Source organism: Balearica regulorum, chromosome 20 (assembly GCF_011004875.1).
Source record: "Balearica regulorum gibbericeps isolate bBalReg1 chromosome 20, bBalReg1.pri, whole genome shotgun sequence".
NCBI lineage: Eukaryota > Metazoa > Chordata > Aves > Gruiformes > Gruidae > Balearica > Balearica regulorum.
In genome coordinates this window covers 5,556,222-5,575,057 of record NC_046203.1, presented here as the reverse complement: position 1 = coordinate 5,575,057, position 18,836 = coordinate 5,556,222, and the positions used below count along the sequence as shown (strand labels likewise).

Below are 18,836 nucleotides of genomic sequence, written 5' to 3'. Positions count from 1 at the left end.
TGGAAAGGATCTTACCTTTACAGATCCATACCCCTTTGCTTGGGGGGGGGGGGGGGGCGGGGCAGGGGAATAAAAAAAACCCAAACAAAAACTTATCTCCAAACCATTTAAAATAAACACAATACCATGTGTCATGGATTTCTTCTGAAGTATATGCACTAAATCAACAGAATAACAGTGAAAAAAGCAAAGGGATGAAGATTCTAAAAAGCCTACTGCAAATCAGATTAAGCTACTGATTAGTTTGAGTGCTTACACATTCACATGAAGGGGTTTTTTTTGTAGTCCCTTGAATACTTTAAGACTACAAATAAGCTTGTGGTGCTAAAAAGCCTATGCAAAAAGTGAAGAGTTCTCCTCTTACATCTTTTTGAAATTCTATGAATATGTCGGGTTTGCTCATGCTAAGTAAGTAGTACCATAATGATGAGAAGCCTTCTAGGAATACAACATGGTTCTCTAAGAACTGTTACCTATCATTCCTAGAATACTTAAGTTTTCTTCTCCTATGTGGGACTGTAATTGTAGATCATTAACTGGAATTCCTATAGGAATAATAGCCATTCCTAGTAATTCTTTAGGTAAGGGTGTATTTAACATTTGATTTCGTGGAGTTCGTGTGGCTGAAGCACAAGGAAGAATTATGTTAGATGAAGAAAAAAGTTGCAGTAGAAGTGGAGTTTGTGGTTATACCAATACTTTAAAATGTCTAAAACATCTCTTTATGCTGTGTTCTGCTGCTTATAACTTCATCAAGTATTAGTGACTTGTGCTGACTGTCTGTGATGGAAATTCTGGACTTAATTTGATTTTTTTTTTTAAAATATATTTTTTCTGGAAGTCCTATTTACAGAAAGTTCAAAATAATTACTTCACCAGGACCATGCTTTGCATGCGTGGACTGCTATGGACAAAGCACTGTATTTGTCCTGGGCACTAGAAAATAATTACAATAAATGATCTTATTGTTTCTATTATATAGCTTAGAGAAAACATGGTTAAATACTTCTTAGATTAACTCTTTCTTTTAAAAACCCCACCACTAGAAAGACATTTGAAAGTCTGAATGGCCTTATTTAACAGGAATCTGGTTTTTGCAGTGTTCTTCAGGAATGCTAGCACAGTTCAGTAACGGGCAGGATTTGTGAGTTTAAAGAGCCACTGGGGAAATAATGATATAATGCGTCTGGATGAGTAATACAAGGCAATACTGAAAAGACAAGTCAATCAACCGAACTGACTATTCAGTTTGTATGTCACTTCAAAGTATTTACAGGAAACTGAGACAAACCAACAACTACAGTTTAGAGGTCTAAGTTATAAGGTATCTGAAAAAACAGTCCAGCAAACATGAAAGCTACAGGAACGAGGTCTTAAATCATGCTGTACTCAAAGACACTTCTGAAACACAATGCTCTTGTAAATTGTGAAGACATCAAAAGGACAGTAAACAAAGACATACTTGTAGTTTCAGATGTCAGTAATGCACAAAACTTCTACAAGTCAGAGATCCTAGACAATGTATAGCTTAAAAATCTCCACCAGATCTAATTTTTCTAAATATGAAGTGAATCACACCTCCTATACAGAGTTCTTTAGGTGCACAACATGCTACATTGGTGCTTGCCAGTCAAAACGAGTTACAGATAAATAAGGCAATCTTTCACACTCACCTAAATATGGAATAGTAGGAACCATTTTTAAGCTTCTGATGTACTCTCGTGTCCTTTTATAATTATCTTCCTTAGACAGTAAATAGTCTAACTTCTCAAAGGTGGTCTTGTCTTTGCGATTCAAAAGCTACACAGAAAAAAAAAAAAGGAGATCATAAAATTTTGAAAGACAAATCCGCACAAAAAACAACATATAATAATTTGTTGAAACACCCACAGTAAAGGAAAGCATAGTCAAGTTAAGATTAAATTCATCATCATCACCCAAATCAGCAGCATGTTTGAAAATGTGCTCCCTGATAAGAAAAAAGGCAATTAAGCATTAAGTCTTAAGCTATGAACAAATATTTCTGAATAGTTTATCAAGGATCCACATATCGCTACATCAGAGTTTTGAATAACCTCAGCAATATTAAATTTTTAAAGGAAAAGTATGTTACTGTACAGTCACCAACATTCTCATAGTTTATGAGAATTGCTAAAAATCCTCTTGAATTTGAAAGTAGAAATGGCAATGGAAAATGCTCTAAATAAATGCAAATTGTGCCATTTCAATGGTGCGTTATTAAAATTATGACAATACTTTTTGGAAAAAGTATAAGGAAAGTAAATCACTATGATATTTAAATCTCTGTTTTCTATTACTGGACAGAAAATGAGAAAAATATTTAGCAATGCAAAAGATACTAAAGTGACAGACGATTGAAAAGTAAACACAAAATACACAACTGTACCTATAAAAACACATCCCCTATTTCAGCTGCTTTTAGAAACACCAGCAATATTTTTAAGATGACTTTAAAAGCCAGTTGAGTCAGAATGAGTGGAGAATTATGGGACCATACATTGGCTTCATGAGTTTGTATCTTCTGACAACAGACAGCTGTCCCATAGCACATTTCTTAATACACCTCTTCCTCTGTAAAATTCCAACTCTTGTACTACAGAGCTCATAAGCCTAGCTGTTCTCTTTCTAGAGAACTGCAAGTCTGCCCATTGTTACAAAAAAATACTGCAACGGATACGCATGAGTGAACTGCTTCATTCAGTCTTGCTCAGAACAGGATGAGCTTGACGGGAATCATCAGTAACACAGCCTTGTATGTTGGGAGCCCTGACGCCCTTTGCAGCACCACATCATAGTTAGGTAACAGCTGTTAACAAAAAGTAATGTAAGAGCGAAAAGATTTCAGAGTAATTTGCTGTTTCTTTCTAAACAGCACCGAGAACTCGGTAAGGCCCAAACTCCGCACTGTAGTGGATTTTTGAACTACTGTGCCTACAAAGAGCCTTACACCTCTTTAGGTCGAAGTCCTGCAATGAATTATTCACACACTTGGTTTCACATGTGAGTGATCTTCCCTATTTAAGTTCCAACTTCATCAAGCTGCTCAAAACAGCAGGCACTTACATTTTTATTAGACTATAGCCTAATTCTGAGCAATCAGACCATAAAAAAGTTACAGGCATTTTAAAGACAAACCATGCTTAGGTAAAAAAGTTAGGTATAACCATCTTTATCTATCAGTTCTGAACAGTTAGTGTGATTCACACTGGGTAGAAAACTAAATTAATGAGAATTACCTAATCCTTTGTATATTTAAAGATTACATAGAGCAAGACTAGATTATAGTTGTGTATTCGACTTTAAAGAAATAGCAGAACTTACCCCAAATTTAAAGGAGAATTCTGCCCTCAAGAGAAGAAATTTCGAAAATGGAATTTTTAATGCTTTTAATTTCTAAAATAAATGAAAACTGAAATGCATTGCACAATAATCACAAAAATAATGCTTCTATATTTGTAATAAGTCTTTCTTCTTCCTTTCCTTTTAGGCAAAGCATTAATGACACATACAATGATTTGGATAATGGGAGAGTGATACACACTCTATACAAAGGTCTTCTAAGATTACTTACAAACTAAAGTCCTCTTGAGCATATAATCAGTGGCTTCTAGAACAGACAGGAAACCAAGAAACTCTTATAGGAAAAAACCCAAGAATATAATATCTTATATAATATCTTCTTCCAGAGCACACAATTTGACAATTCAGAAGAGTTCAGAAAACCTCAGAATTCAAACAAGACAGAAAAGACAACGGTCAAGGAATAACTTACAGCCCAAGTTTTGGTCAGTCTGAAGATAGGCGCACTTTGCAGTGCTGACACCACGGACATAAGAGAATGAAGGTTATTCAGTTCTAGAAGTTTCTGAAAAAAGGGTATAACAACTTTTAGCACATCAAAAAGGGAAGCAGGAATAATTAGTCTCAAAGTTCCATTAATAAAATACTTTTTTTTTTATTAATAAAATACAAAGTTTTCATCAACGACTGCAGACAACAACATTATCCAATGATGCCAATATGCAAAATTCTTAAGACCACTTTAAAAGTTGCAAACTTTCCAAATACAACCCTCAAAACAAAAGGCATTTCAGCTGTGAGAAGACAAACTGTATTTAATTTGAATTTGTTATTTTTCTAAGGCCGTTCCTTCAGGAACAAAAAATATGAAAACATTATTTGATGCACTGTTGTTGAAAATCAATATAATTTTGGAAATTAAAAATTTAATCTCTCCAAAAACATCAACTAAAGATGCTGATGACCTTTTCAGAATTAATACAACTTTTTATTTTGTAATGTGTTTTACAGGACAAATTTTCCTCACTTCAACGTACTTTAAATTCACTCTGTCTTGACAATTACTCAAAACACATTGATTAACACACTTTGGAACAAAGCTGTCTTAGATGACAAAGTTCCTACAACATAGTTCCAGAAAAACAGAAAAAAAACTGAGAACTGCTGTCATGTAGCTTCTTCATAAATCTTAAAAATAGGCTGGTTTCATCCTTCAGTGATCGATTTACTTATTGCTCAGGAGCAGCTGAGGAAGATCTGGATTTTATTGAGGGAAAAGGAGGAAAGAAAAAAAGAAAAGAGAAAAAGAGAAAGAGAGGGCAGTGTTTTTCTTTTTGCAGGGGAAAAAACCAAACCACCTCTTATTTCTAAGAGCAACCTAGCACCTTCAAGTTGACCATTCTCCTAGTACTTGGACTACGCATTTGTGCCAAGAACTTATTCAGATACAAAATAGTTTTTTAATTGTATTTCTAATCAGTTTACTTAGCAGTTTTGTGCTTCTGCAGAAGATAATGTATTACACAGAAAATATTAAATGTTATTCTTATTACCTACACACACACAATTTCACATGTACAAGATCAGCATTCAGGCCTTTGATCCAAGTGCTGGATTCTTACTAATATTAGTAAGTGTCACACAGGGTCACACAAAATGACCACAGGTCATGAAGCTGAAAGATTTTTTTTTTTATAAATACATATTTTTAAAAAGTTAAGAATAACTTGTAAAATGCAGTCCTCAAACTCATTACAATAACTGAGCTTTAAGAGTGGTACTTTATACCAGCAACTACATGTTACAAGTAGGAATACAAATCTCACAACAGCCGTTTTAGAAGCAAGGGATTTATTTTCATAAAAGTTAAGTTTGAACGGAGGGAGACAAAACCCAGAACAATTTACAACCATGTTCAGTGATGGCAACACATAGACGGCCATCAACAAGACAAACCACTTCTAAACTTGTTAGTCAAAGGTACAAGACGAGTCACGCTGAACTGGGTAGTTTCATTTAACCAAGTAAAAACAATAGATGTCATACTTTTACCTTATCCATGTGGTACAATATAGCTGATATGCTAAAAAAAGAACGTTACCCTCTGTAATCCAACAACAGTTCATAGGAGTAGTGCAGAAACAAATGAAAAGGAAATAAGATTTTGAATGATAGTACAAGAAATTTGCACTTACTTTAGCTATTTTCACAAAATGGCTCAATATTTCTGCCCTTATTTTTAAGGTCTGTGCTGTTAATATTTCTCGTACAACCCAAAAACTGACCTATAAAGTAAAACACATATAACTCAATTTATATAGCAAAAAAGGACTTTATTAGATGAAACGTTTGTAAACTTTCATGATGCTCCACGGAGAAAACAGGGTAAGGAAAGAAGAGAGTTCTGATCCCACGAATTCTCCTCTGTATAGCTGTAATTACCCAAAAGCATTACACCACTGGATATAAGTAGGTAGAGAAGTGAGACAACACTAAGATAACTGAATGAGCTAGTGAAACCCAGAAAAACAAGAAAAAGAATTGCTCATGTTGTACAATCATACATCAGCAAAAATTATGAGGAACTAATAATTAGGAACCAATGGTCTAGAGGAACAACATGAAAATGGGGACAAAGCAATTGAAAATAGGAACTGCCATTTTAAAATATTAATCATCATTTAGAAAAATATTCTTAAGTTTTAATTCATAGGAGTAGTTCTATTTAACTTTATATTCGAAGACAAATGTCAAACAGTACCTGTTTGTCACAGTAATCAAATCATTTACCTGGTTAAACCTCCTAGTAAAGGCAACAATATTTGGAGCGAGGATATGTTTTTCTTTCTTATTCCATCCACAGCTGGCTAGTTCCTAGGAAACACATTTAAAAATTGCCTTAAAAATGAGTAATGTTTAAAAACATTTAAGAGTGTAAAATCTGATACGTGACAGCAGCATCTATCAGATAACTGCTAAAACCAACCCAAGGCACTGATTCAATGACAACTAATCTAACCAAACACTTGTGTGCGTTCCTAATGTACTTAAATGATGTGATTCGTATATTCTCCTGATACTAGAAAAAAAAAAAGGCATCATTATTAATATGCACATACAGAAAGACTAAGCAATCAGCCACAACTCATGTCTCTGAAGTTTCCTTCTTGATTATTTCAGTCCAGGGTTCCCTCCTATGAGCAAATCAGCAGACACAAGAGTAAAGACTTTGCTGGTAAACACTTTTATCTGGTTCAAAACTGAACCTAAACATGTCAATAAGCAATATTAGAAGTAGTTAAAGAGTACAAAATCCAGCTGTGCAACTAGAGCTGGTAACCTAGTTATTACTCCTGAATGTCATTCTCATTATTACAGTTAGTAAAACTTCCATGAATACACCACAGTTTAGCATATTCAATCTCTAATTTTATCAAAGCGTGAGATCTGAAGCATTTGAAGAACACAATTTTGGAATTGCACTATTATTGTTTACAGTAGTAACAAACCAGTTTTTAAAACACCGAAATCTCTGTACATGATACTCAGACCAAGAGAATCTATCATTTGAAAAAAGACTGGACAGTAACAGCCTTCAGTCTGAAGGTCTTCTGGTCAGAAGGGTGGGGTTAGAACTCTTTGTTTTATTTTGGGTTTTGATTTTTTTTTGGCTGTTTTTTAAGCCATAAGAGTTTAGCCAGACTTGACTGAAGTGTGGCATGTACCTAAAAATATAGATTAACATTTTGGTGCTAATAAAGCAAAAAGTTGCCAGTAGGCTGGATAGTTCAGTCACAGTATATGAAACAAATTTTTGAATGCTCTTTCATTATGGTGACTGCTTCAAAGTCAACCCAGTTCAAAATAGTAAGAAAAATCACAAATTCTGTAGTACCCCAACTAATCAATTTCAATGCATAATAAAATCCCAGTGCTCTATGGCAAAAAATAATCTTTCAACTAAACTGCAAAATAAATAGTATAAATTCCTGTGGGAAGTATAAAGCAAACAGAAGAGCTAAAAAGCAGATTAATGATTTTCTCCTTAAATAAACTGTATGAAATTGTGCATCAAAAGAAATTTGAAATTATAACTAGAAATTTGATTTAGCCGGAAAGAAAGTGTCCATTTTGCAATAGCTATTTCAGGCAGTTCCAAGTATATTTAGACAGCCTGGCTCTTTTTACTACAGATTCAAGTTACCACATATCTATACAGTCTTTATATTCAGATCTGACAAGTGGCAGATACATACATACTGGCAATGAGTCCTCCATAACACCAGTTCTAAATCACTCTTCTGTTTTTAGAACCACAAATTTCAGTTTCAATCAAAATGTTGTTCAACTTTCCAAATGCACGCTATTAACTTTAGATGCCTTCACATGAAAAGGCAGAGTCAGCCAAAGAGAATTCTGCCTCTGAAAAGGACTTTGTACATTCTGATAAATAGAACACACTCTCAAGATGTGGAGGTCTGCATGTTCCTGTGTGAGCACCAGGAAAAGCATTTCCAGTTCCAAATATACTTTGTATCTCAGTCTTCCAGCATTTAAGCTGCCTGCAGATAAAAATGCCATTTCGCATCTGTCAAGACACAGATTCTCCACGTGATCGGTGCATGGTTGGTCTTAAGAGTCTGGAAATTATATGTTTACGTGGAAAAATCTCAGTCACTCTACTAGGGACAGCAAAATTTACGCTTGTCAGAAAAGTGAAAGAGGTCAGTAACCTAAGGATATTAAGCAGTTGCCAGAGGGCTAAGCGAGCAACAATGGAAAATCCTGTGTATGGAAAAATCATTTGACTAGGTTTAAAATTTGGACTGAATATGAAGGTTGATAAGAATAAGTGATCCAACATGGCCCTGCTAATTTTTTTTTTTTTAATACTGCTAAAACATACTGTGTTCCAGTATTACACTTTATCCTTTTGTATGCAAGGATGCAGGCAATTTCCTCAAGGCACACAGTTGCAAGAAACTTTCCAATCAAGTGTGCAAGGAAGTCCCAAACTCTGTGAAGATTGCAATTTCCAGGACTTTGGGAGAAAAACAAAAAAACCAAACACCACCACCCCCCCCAAACAAAACAACTAAAAAGTTACATAGAAATCTAGAATGTAAGCATAGTTATTCCCACTGGAGAACAAGGAATTCTTAATCAGACATCCTCTTACTGAACTCTTGCAAAGTAACATGCGGATGTGTTTTTTAGTAATAGCTCAATGGAAAAGCAGAAAAAAGCCACAGCAAGTGCTAGGTTTAAAGGATGTTTGTGTGTTTGAGATAAGACTTGGCAATCAGAACTCTAAAATCTTAAGTCTTTCCATCCATGTATAAGGTCATGTTAAAGACTAAATCCTGAAGAAAAACCAATATAATGCTCTTCCCCCAAACACAAAATTCAACAACAGATAACTCACTGAGGCAGCCAGCCCCATGGCTGCCGACTAAGGAAACCTTCCCTGTGCACAGTTCTGCCCTGGAACTTAGCTACACGACATCTAGCAAACCATTTCAACCTCTCCACACTTTTTTCATGCCTCCCTTCTAAAAGAGGAAACCAGAAGCATCCACTCCTTTTCACACACCAGTGTATTTACCACTTCCTGCGTACAAAGGCTGATTCTGCACAGCAACTGTGACCACCTTGCACACGCAAGTATGAAAGGAAAAGCAGGGACCATAACTCTGCCTTCCTCATAACGTAATAAAACGAGTACATCAGGAAACACAGAATTCAACCAGAATACTGGCCTTTCCTTTTCCATGCAATACAAGGACACCAAAGGAAGACTCTGATGAGGCAGAGTTCTGGTGTAAAATGGCAGACAACCATCTGCCCATCAACAGTGTAAGAGCCAGTCACCTACATGAAACCCCACAAGCCTCAGAGGAGCTGTTTATCAAAGGGTATCCAAGCTTACGGACACAGAAGAACGAATACACAAACTTCCTTTAAAAGGCTACCAGGCCTCAAACAAACGCAGACAGTTACAGGTTATACGTTAATGTTTGATCTGACCAGAAAATTTTAACGTTCTTAGTCTAAACCTAATAACAAGAGGCAGGTAGACGACAAATACACAGATTATATCTTGCTTTAAAACCTAGTCCTACAGCTTGCAGAATTTCAGCATAGAAACAGTTGTTTATTTTTGGCAAACAAACTATTAAAGTATATTGGCAACTCCAATAAGATGAAGGTCAGAAAATACAATTAAAAACTAATAGTTTATGGCAACCACTACTTATACACAGACCTGTATTCTAGCAGAAGCTGAAAATACATTCATTTTTTTCTGATCATTTCTCACTAAGTTACATCTATCTGCCAATCAGAGTAGCACTTCAGGAAATTTCATTTCCAAAAGGTGAAATGAAGCAATGACAAAGGAAAAGAACAGCATCAGTATTTTATTTTGCTATAAAATTCTATGGCATAGATCCTTCATAGCAATTAAAGCAAATCCAAAATTCACTTTAAATATGAACACCTACAGTTTTGTATTTTATTTTGTATTCACTCATCTCCTCAGAGTATCACACTACCTCTGCTTTTGGTGAAACCTCCATTTTGTTCTAACTGACGTTTATCTTCACAAAATTTTCTCATGAAAAAATATGTACATATACATTTGTAAATACTGGTATTTTTGTGTTAACGGATTTTTTTCTATGGGTATTGCTGGTTTCTTATTGCATTGTTCATTTGCCATTTTTTTCCCCACAGTAAAGACAAGACTCCCCAACTGCCTGGAGAACACATGTAATTTCAGAAGCCTGAAAGTCTTTTCAGCTACAAAACCATCTTGGTGTTCTTGAAACAAAATTAATTTATCTGAAAGGAAGGACAGATGAATTTTTATTTTCCTTCCTATACTTTCTCAAAATAGAAGGCTGCTAATCTCTCTGAACCACTGTAATAAATAAGTTGTTTTATTAGTGACCAAATTAAATGGACTGAGCTTCTACAAAGAACCTTCTAAACTGGACTCCCCTTTCTAATGTTGTCAAAAAATCAGTTCCACCACTATTACAGGGAATTTTTTCCCCTTTATGTTCATGACATTCCCCCTATGCACAAGATGACAATAAACCATAATGGGTCTAAGGACATGTTCTTACATTAAAGAACTTGAAGCTGGAAACACACAGTTCTTGTACCCTTTGCAGAAAATAAATGTATTTCATCAAAATACCGAGATAACATATCATTTTTATCTAAATGTAACATTCTGATAGCTACCTTCATTCTTTATTTTTGAAGTTATTATTTCTGATTTTCAAATTTCTATGTCAACTTTGATTGCCTTTTCTCAACAGGCCTCAAGTTTCCTTCTGTGTCTTTCTTAAAAAGTTAAAAAACTAAAGGACACAATATATTAACTTTTAAGAGTTTGGGCTGATTTATTCCCTCAGAATTGAATCTTGAACACAACAGTACAAAAATTAAAAGGTTTACCAAGCAGCTGATGCAGGTTATGACTAGAGGCATAACTCAAACTCTGAAATCAGATGTGAACTGAACAATAGGAGCAGAAAGGAGAGTAGAGAATTTTGACATTTGATAAATTTATCCTGAAGAAATCCCAACACAAAACAGGACAGGAAGACTTCCAGAAAAACCATGGTCGTGTCTTTTGGCTATAGATGAAAAATCGAAGTAAATCAGACTGGGTTACATATTCACAGTGCTAACAAGGAATAAGCTTAGAAGAATATTAGTGCAGTGCAAGAACTTGAGCATTTTTTCAATGAAAAAGCACTATTTAACAGTTACATTTCCTTGGGCACTGAATTCCAAAGATGTAAGCAGATAGTTTAAGAAAACCTACCTCAGGCTGTATAGCTTTAAATACTGGTGTATCCATCAATGTAATCTGGCTCTGCAATAAAGAGAAAATTTAAATAATGCAATACAGAGAGCAAACATGTATTTACACCTGCCCTTTAGTAATCACAAACCACACAGTTGCATTTTCTCCCTAGACCAGAACTGACCAGCCCTGAATTCGGCCTCCCCTGTCCAGGCTGACACTCTACAGGCAGAAACTCCATCATCACCACCCTGAGTGACAAAATGTCATCATATTCTCTTATGTTTACCAGCTGTAACTAAGCAAAGGTTTTCAGTACCTGCAGCAGCGTAAGAGGAAAAATCTGCGTTTGAGTGCCCTACTGTTTGGGCCCTTTATTGACGTAACAGAAATAGCAGGAAGAATTACTTGCCCTTCACGCAGAAAGCAGCACACATTTTACGTTCACTGGGTTGAAGGGCAATAGCATTATGATGTATTAATTAGTTACGATTGGAATATGCTTTAAGGGGTCATACACAGATTTTCAGTCACTGACAAGTATGCCCTGATAAGACATTGTAACGCTGTTTCAAAGCCAGTGATTTTGGGGGGCGGGGGGGGAAGCATTTATAGAATGTTTTTAGCATCTGAGTGATAAAATACTGGAATTGCTTTAGTGATCGAATGACATTATATATTCAGAAGTCATGTAAATTACATTTAATCAATAGGTACTTCAATTATACTGTGTGTAAACCTACAGAGCTTGGAATTTTGTTATTTACATGATTTAATGTGTAAAAGGAAGTGTCAAAGAACACTTCTTTGGATCTTTCCCTAGTAAAGCTTCTCTGCTGGCCATTTTGTTACACTAAACCCAAAACAGCAAAAACTTGCTAATCCCCTGTCAAAGTGCTCATTTGATTCCACCAGTTAAGAATAACTAGCTATTTAAATACAATTTTAATAAGGTTTCTACTATTAGTATGATTCCTCAGACATCAGCCTAGAAAAGTCAATAAGGCTCATAAAATTTGACAGACATGAAAAAAGCCTCCTTCCGTAAATGGTTAATTTACACTCTCTAACTATTCCTTGCTTTTATATTATGCTGAGTCAAAGATTTTGCCACAAAGCCCTAGCCAAACACTCTTAGCAGCAATCAATTTTGTGACTTATACTTCTGAGTAATCTTAGGGTATTTACAAACTCAGATGTCATTAAGATCTCGCTCTGCTCCTAGAAAATCTGCAGTCACAAATGCCTGTTTGCAGCTTCTGGAACGTGTCCTAATAAGATGCACAGAAGAGGCTCCAAAAAGCTGACTGCAAGCCATATTAAGTGACATCAATAAAGAAGTTTTCAGCAAGAATTAGTAATCATTTCAACAAGACAGGTTCAATCGAAATCACCAAAAAGGTTAAACCAAAATTCAGTAGTGACAAGCTGCTGATCTTTTCGTTACATACGTGATTACACCAGGGAATTTTTCCACTGCTGCTTCGAAATTTTAAAAAGGAATGCAACACACTAAATTTGGAAGTGACCTTAATTGGCTCCATTCCCTTTCTCTAAATATTTATATCCAATACGCAATCCCATATTCCATAGATCTCTGCCCTGATGCCCAGTGTACTAACTACAGTAAAACCAGACCTGGTGGGTCTTGTCATTCTCCTCAACTGAACTGTTTCAAGTTATTTGAAACAGACTACTGCAGTCTTGAGTAACAAGAAATAGTATGTTTAATTTACTGGTTGTCATTATTTACTGAAAACAGAAATTATCTGCTTCTCTGGATGGAACAAAAGCAGTAAACATTACTTGAGCTGTTAATAAAAAACAAGGATCAGGGTAAACTAATTAAAGGTTTTAATGTGGCACAAGGAGAATAGCTACTCTGGCTAAAGAAGCCTTGGTGTTACAAGTTTGTGTGACCATACCTCAAACAGCTCTACCCCCTAGGGTTTACATACGAGCTTTTTCAAGCCTCACTGCCAGTCCTACAGACACAAATTGCAATCTTTGGTTTCTTTAGGGGTTGGTGGATGGTTCGGTTTGGTTTTGTTCATGGCTACGGGTGGAACTGGAGAGAGAAAAGTAACTTACAGAAGTTTGGACTTCAGAGTTAAAAGATATGTTACAAGGACCTAAGGAGGGGTGGGGGGTGTGTGTGTTTGTGTGCGCAATGTGCCTGTGCAATGTGCGTGTTTTTAAAGTGTACCGTTAAATCAAGACCCTTGTCAACAAGCTTCTGTCTCAAACCAACAGCAGTAGGAAGTATGAACATCATAGAAAACTGATGAGTTGTAAGTTACAAGCAAGCTTACCTTGACTGATAATTTTATAAATACAGTTCTGAGATCACTAGCAATTAATTTTTGCTGGTGTAGACTACACACTATGTTCTGGGCTGTCTTTGGACTTAATATTCAGTCTCCTCTGATGAAATTAGACATCTCTACTTTTGTGTGATTTTACAGGCCTGTCTAAATTGTGGCTCTGTTCATTTCTGAAGGTAGTCCTTGGCCATGGATAATCTGAGCTTGACAAATAGGAGCAAAAGCACCAGGCCATTTTTCTGGGGTTTTTTTTTTTTTGTTGACACAAATTTGCCAACCAAGTATTTGTATATTTTCACCTAACAACAGCTCTCATCTGTGTATTTTGTATGAGTGTTAAAAAGCTCATCAGAATTAGTTCCAAAGTGACAAACTTTTAGGAACAATGTAGGCATATCTCCAGGAGTTTTTTTGCGACTGAGTATTAAACAATCTTACAACGAATGAGGGAAACATCACTTTGGTGCCCAGAATATTAACGAAACCATTGAATTAGGTTCAACAGCAAGTTAACATAGAAAATAAGGGGCCAGACACAAGAACTGTATTGGACTTTTGCTGCAGTTCTGCTTTCAGTTTAGTACTGAAAATTTGTTATTAAGGAACACAAATTGTTTCCTCTCTACAAGCTTCTTCCCTGCTTTTAAGAAACTGCTTTTTCTGAGAAACTGATGTTTCAGCAGAAAAGATGAATATTTGTGGTTTCAATTAGAAAAAATGAATCCGATTGTGGATAACTGAACATATCTTTAAACCTACACTAGGATCTTCAAAAACACTAGAAAAAATTCAAATAGCTTTACACAGAAAAACAAATATGCTGTGTCAGGTCAATACTGAATGATTAAATCCCAAGACATTAATTTTGTTAAAGTTTATATAATCAGAAATTTGTTTTTAAGAACACTAGAAGTTCATTTAAAAGATTTTAAGAAAAAAGTTTTCTGTATTTTATAATAACCTGCAAGCCCTGAATATTATACAAGCTTAAATGCAAAAATAACATTTCTACTTACAGCAAACTCCTCAGGAGTTACTTTCAACACATCAAATACAACTGCATCGTAGCTTTTATTGGCATAATCTGAACTTCGCCCTTCCAGAGAATCTGAGCTGCTACTACCCTACAAAGAAAAAATAGTAGGCTTATCTGCAGAATGATGAATTTCATGTCAAATTCAGAAAATAAATGTGTAAAAATATAAAGAAATTGCAAGAAAATGTATGAACTTCAAAAAGCTTCAGACAGTGAATTATAAAATTTAGTTTAGCATGGTTCACAAATGTTTCCAACTAACTTTCTTCTGCAAAAACTATACATATACAATTTTTATGATATACAATTTTAGGTCTATAAAATTTCCAGCTTTAGAAAGCCATTTTAAAAATTATAGACTAGATAAAAGAGCTGTCAGACAAAAGGAAACATGTTGGGATTTTGAAGATTCATATTCAATGGAAAATTTTAAATTAAATATGCAAGGTAAAGAGTGGGTAGATCCGAATCATGCTGCTCTATCCGTAATGTTCTAAAAAAGGAAAAACTGACACATACTGAAATTTAACCCACTGTTAGCTCCAGGGTACTTTAGAATAGTCCTGTGTCTTGCCTTAAAAATTGGTGCCTTGCCTTCCTTTTGAAGTTTCATCCTTGGGCTCAGATGCAGGCACTTGTGGCTCTTTTTCCTTTCTTCAGGAATAATGTGATTTCTCAATAACAGCAGCATTATTTTTCTATTTCTTATCTTACATACTACATACTGAATAACAATATATATGCATGTAAAATTTTAAGCCCTTACCTCACTGAGGTTATTCGTTTGCTATAAGAACACTGTTGTTGAATCAAGATGTTCTGGCTTCTTAACAAACTGCGACATGCAATTCTCACTTAAAACTGACTTGGTAGCAAAGAACTAGAAGGTGGTGAGATGCTGATTTTCCCCCCCCCCCCCACAAAGTATCCAGGGAACTACTGATTAGGAAGTCTGACATTTGTACTGGGCAAACCCAGGAAGAGAATAAAGGGGAATTAATAGAAACACAGATAGGTATGCTGTATCAGGAAATTGCCAAGTTAGTACGGAGAAAGAGGCACGGCTGCAGTACCTACAGACATCTGGGTAAAGGAACATGATTAAGACAGTCTTGATGGACTTCCAAAAGATTTTTGACGTGGTGCCTCCCTCCAAAGACATTAAGGAAACTATGCAGCACTAGCATAGAGATTACCCTTGCAACAATCAATAATTAGTTACAAGACAGTAGTTACAAGCACTGAGAATATGTGAATTAGCACTGAAAAGGGACTTCACAACATTTGGTATGTCTGGAAAAGGAAAAGAGAAAATATGTAAGAGTATAAATATGCTCCTTTATAAATCCATAGTGCACCCAAACATATGCACAATTAGTCTCCATCTTAACGGGGATATCAAAGAACTGGAAAAGTTTCAGAACAAGGCAACAAGGATGATCACAGGTATGGAATGGCTTCTTTACAAAGACAGACTGGCTATGCTAGAAATCTTCAACCTGGAAAAACGGCAGTGGGTTGTGGGAGGGAAGTACAATAACCAACAAAGTAAGTGAGAGAAAAGCAGGAGTGGCCTCTGCTTCATCTAACACCAGGAGAAGGGTTGACCAGTTAAAATTAGAGATGCATTTTAAATGCGTAAGAGGATACAGGTCTTCAGACAGCATACAGTTAAGCTGAAAAACAGCTTGTTATGGGATTCTGTATAAACTAAAAGATTCAGAGAGACAACTAGGTAAATTTATGGAAGACAAATACGTTGAGAGATAGCAAACAGGACCTTCCCCTCAGGAAGTCCCTGGGTTGCAAACATCTGTGGTGCCAGTGGGATGTTTCCTGTGCTTGCACTGATGTGCCCTTCTTTCAGGCACTGGACACTATCAGAGGCAGAATAATGAATTAGAAGAATCTTTGGTTTCATCTTGGAGACTTCTTATGCTCTGATCTATGACAGATATTTCTGTTCTGAGAAAATGGTGTGCAAACTTTTTTTCTTTTTTTTTAATTATTTTGAAGAGAAGTTTCAAAATTGTGTGTTTGCAAAACCAATTCAAAGTGTCCCCCATCTTGAGAGAATGAAAAACTATTTTTATTAGTCTGAGGGCATTCATACTATGTTTGAGAAAATGATCTTCTGCAGGGCACAACTGTATTACATATTTTTGTTTTGTTATAAGATTTTTAAACATCAGTTCACAGCTGATTTGTTTCATGAAAATCAGGACAACTGCTTGGACAGGATCAAGTTGTGTGTGCAAAAGGCACCACTACAATAGAAAAACTTGCTTCATACAGCTCTTCAGCTGTCTTGAGAGATGAAACAGTAGAACTTTCCAACCACGGAAGAATTTCATCAAAATGTTACCTTTTTAAAAAGCAGAAAGTACCTCCCATCATACATCTAAAATGTGTGCTTTACTGGGCAAGCTTTACTGTAGCTGACTTACAATATTTCATCATAATATTACATGAAAGTAAGAAAACAAACAAACAAACCAACCACAGAAAAACTCAGTAGGGTAACTAATTCCCAAGCAGTCCTCAGGTGGCTGTCCTGGACCTACAAACACAGGCTGTTAACTGTGCACAGCAGCAAAACACGCAACTAGGCAGTATTTAGAAACAGCACGACAGAGCTGCCTGGTCTCCAAAGGATACAAAGGGTTAAAAATGAACAAAATCTTACAGTGCACTTTCTTTACTAGTAGACTAGTAAATTAAAAAAAATTCAACTGGAGTATTTCTGACTGGCTCCATTTATATTACATTATATTACATTGCTCTTAACTCATTAATAATAAATGGCTGCTGTAAGTTACGAAGTTACAGATCAAAAATGCTATTTAAAACTAATTTACATGAGTAATCATCAGCAACAACAACAATTAAAAAATAGGGTTGTGAACACTCAGAGTCATGGAGTGTTCTAAAATTGCTCTGTTGTCCAATACCACACCATTCATAAGAAGGACTGACATGACTGGTAGTGGAAAGGGTTTCTGTGAAAGTTGAAAGAAGCCAAGATTTCCATTTTGATACAGGAGCTAACAAAAACCAAGGAACTGTACCTCTGGAGTGGCAGAGGTGACCATCACATTGGCCATGAGGTCATTCCTTTTATACATGCTCTCCCCAAGATGCAGGAAGTTTCAGCTCATCCAGCACTGGTGAGACAACATGATGAAAACAGAATTCCTGCAAAGCAAATGTACTTGTGTAAATAAATAAAATAAAATAAAAAATCAAACCCAACAATACAAGAGATTTCATTGTTCTTTCTCAGAGAAAAGAACTTCAGAAACAAGATGATCTTAGGAGCTAGATTCTCTTTTCTCTTTCAAGTACCGACTGTGAAGGAGTATAACTGAAGATTGCTAAAGCCATGCCAAATCCTTATCCACACTTCCAATCAACTCAAGAAATGTAAGGGGAGAAAAAAGTATATTATTTGTCATTTATGTTGAATTAGGTTCTATATGAAGTCCATGCTAGGCAGTATTCACCCAGAAACTGCAGGTTACCATAACGTATTTTAAAGTAAGAAATCCAAGCTATTAACTGACTGAAAAAAATGGTGCTTCCTTATTTTTCCCTGCTCATCACTTGAATCAGTCTCCTAAGTGGTAATTTGAGTCCCACTGTATCTTTCTAATGCGCAAATCCTATTTGCAGCTGCTGAGGCCTCCATAGTATCTGTACAGACAGGTGCGCCTGAAAGCATTTTGTCAGGCCCCAACAACAGACGTTTTCCAGAGAAGAGAACTGGCCAACATCACCCTTCTGGGTTGGAAGTATGAATCTCAATGATCTCGGCTAATCCGGCAACACTGTCTGAAGTGAGACTTTTCTCAAACTGGATTAAGCAGACAAATGCAGTTCCAAATTGGCTTAGGTCTTCACATATGTAGTATACCTTAAGCTTCCTCCAGAAACCAAGTGACCAGACTGCAAAAAATCTGAGTATGCGGTACCACAGAGAAGCTGCCTCTACCCACTTGGATCAAATAATCTGTTCCAGAATTAAAGTGTTTAATGAAAATGCAGAAATACAAAATGTTCAATAAAAACAAAAAAACCCGAACAAAAACTGCCCCCAAAATCCCAACACAAAACCCACACCCATATTGCAGTTCTGAATTAACAAAACCATCGATCACAAAAATAATACTTGCATCTAAAAGAACCAGTCTTGAAATAAAGCACAAATAATTGAAACAGCATATTCCTGAGTATCAAAAAGATAAGTATTAAATATATGTAAATATTTATATCTCCCTTTATATCAGGAAATCAAATTTCATCTTTTCAGATATATGTCAATTATTATCCACTA

At 35.7% G+C, this 18,836-nt stretch overlaps 1 protein-coding gene across 12 annotated transcripts in view; it reads right to left on the bottom strand.

Annotated features, from left to right (window-relative positions):
* The window catches only part of RALGPS1 (Ral GEF with PH domain and SH3 binding motif 1), a 137,390-nt gene that overhangs the window by 77,126 nt on the left and 41,428 nt on the right, over positions 1 to 18,836 (bottom strand). For all 12 annotated transcript variants that reach the window (XR_012838505.1, XR_012838504.1, XM_075772649.1 and 9 more), the window contains 7 exons: positions 17,572 to 17,698; positions 14,484 to 14,591; positions 11,162 to 11,212; positions 6,112 to 6,195; positions 5,517 to 5,606; positions 3,794 to 3,886; positions 1,674 to 1,800 (listed from right to left, as the gene is read on the bottom strand). Coding sequence is in view for 10 of the 12 variants with exons in the window: in XM_075772649.1 (XP_075628764.1) it covers positions 1,674 to 1,800; positions 3,794 to 3,886; positions 5,517 to 5,606; positions 6,112 to 6,195; positions 11,162 to 11,212; positions 14,484 to 14,591; positions 17,572 to 17,628 (610 nt within the window). In the remaining 2 variants the exon portion in view is untranslated. The remainder of the gene's footprint in view (positions 1 to 1,673; positions 1,801 to 3,793; positions 3,887 to 5,516; positions 5,607 to 6,111; positions 6,196 to 11,161; positions 11,213 to 14,483; positions 14,592 to 17,571; positions 17,699 to 18,836) is intronic.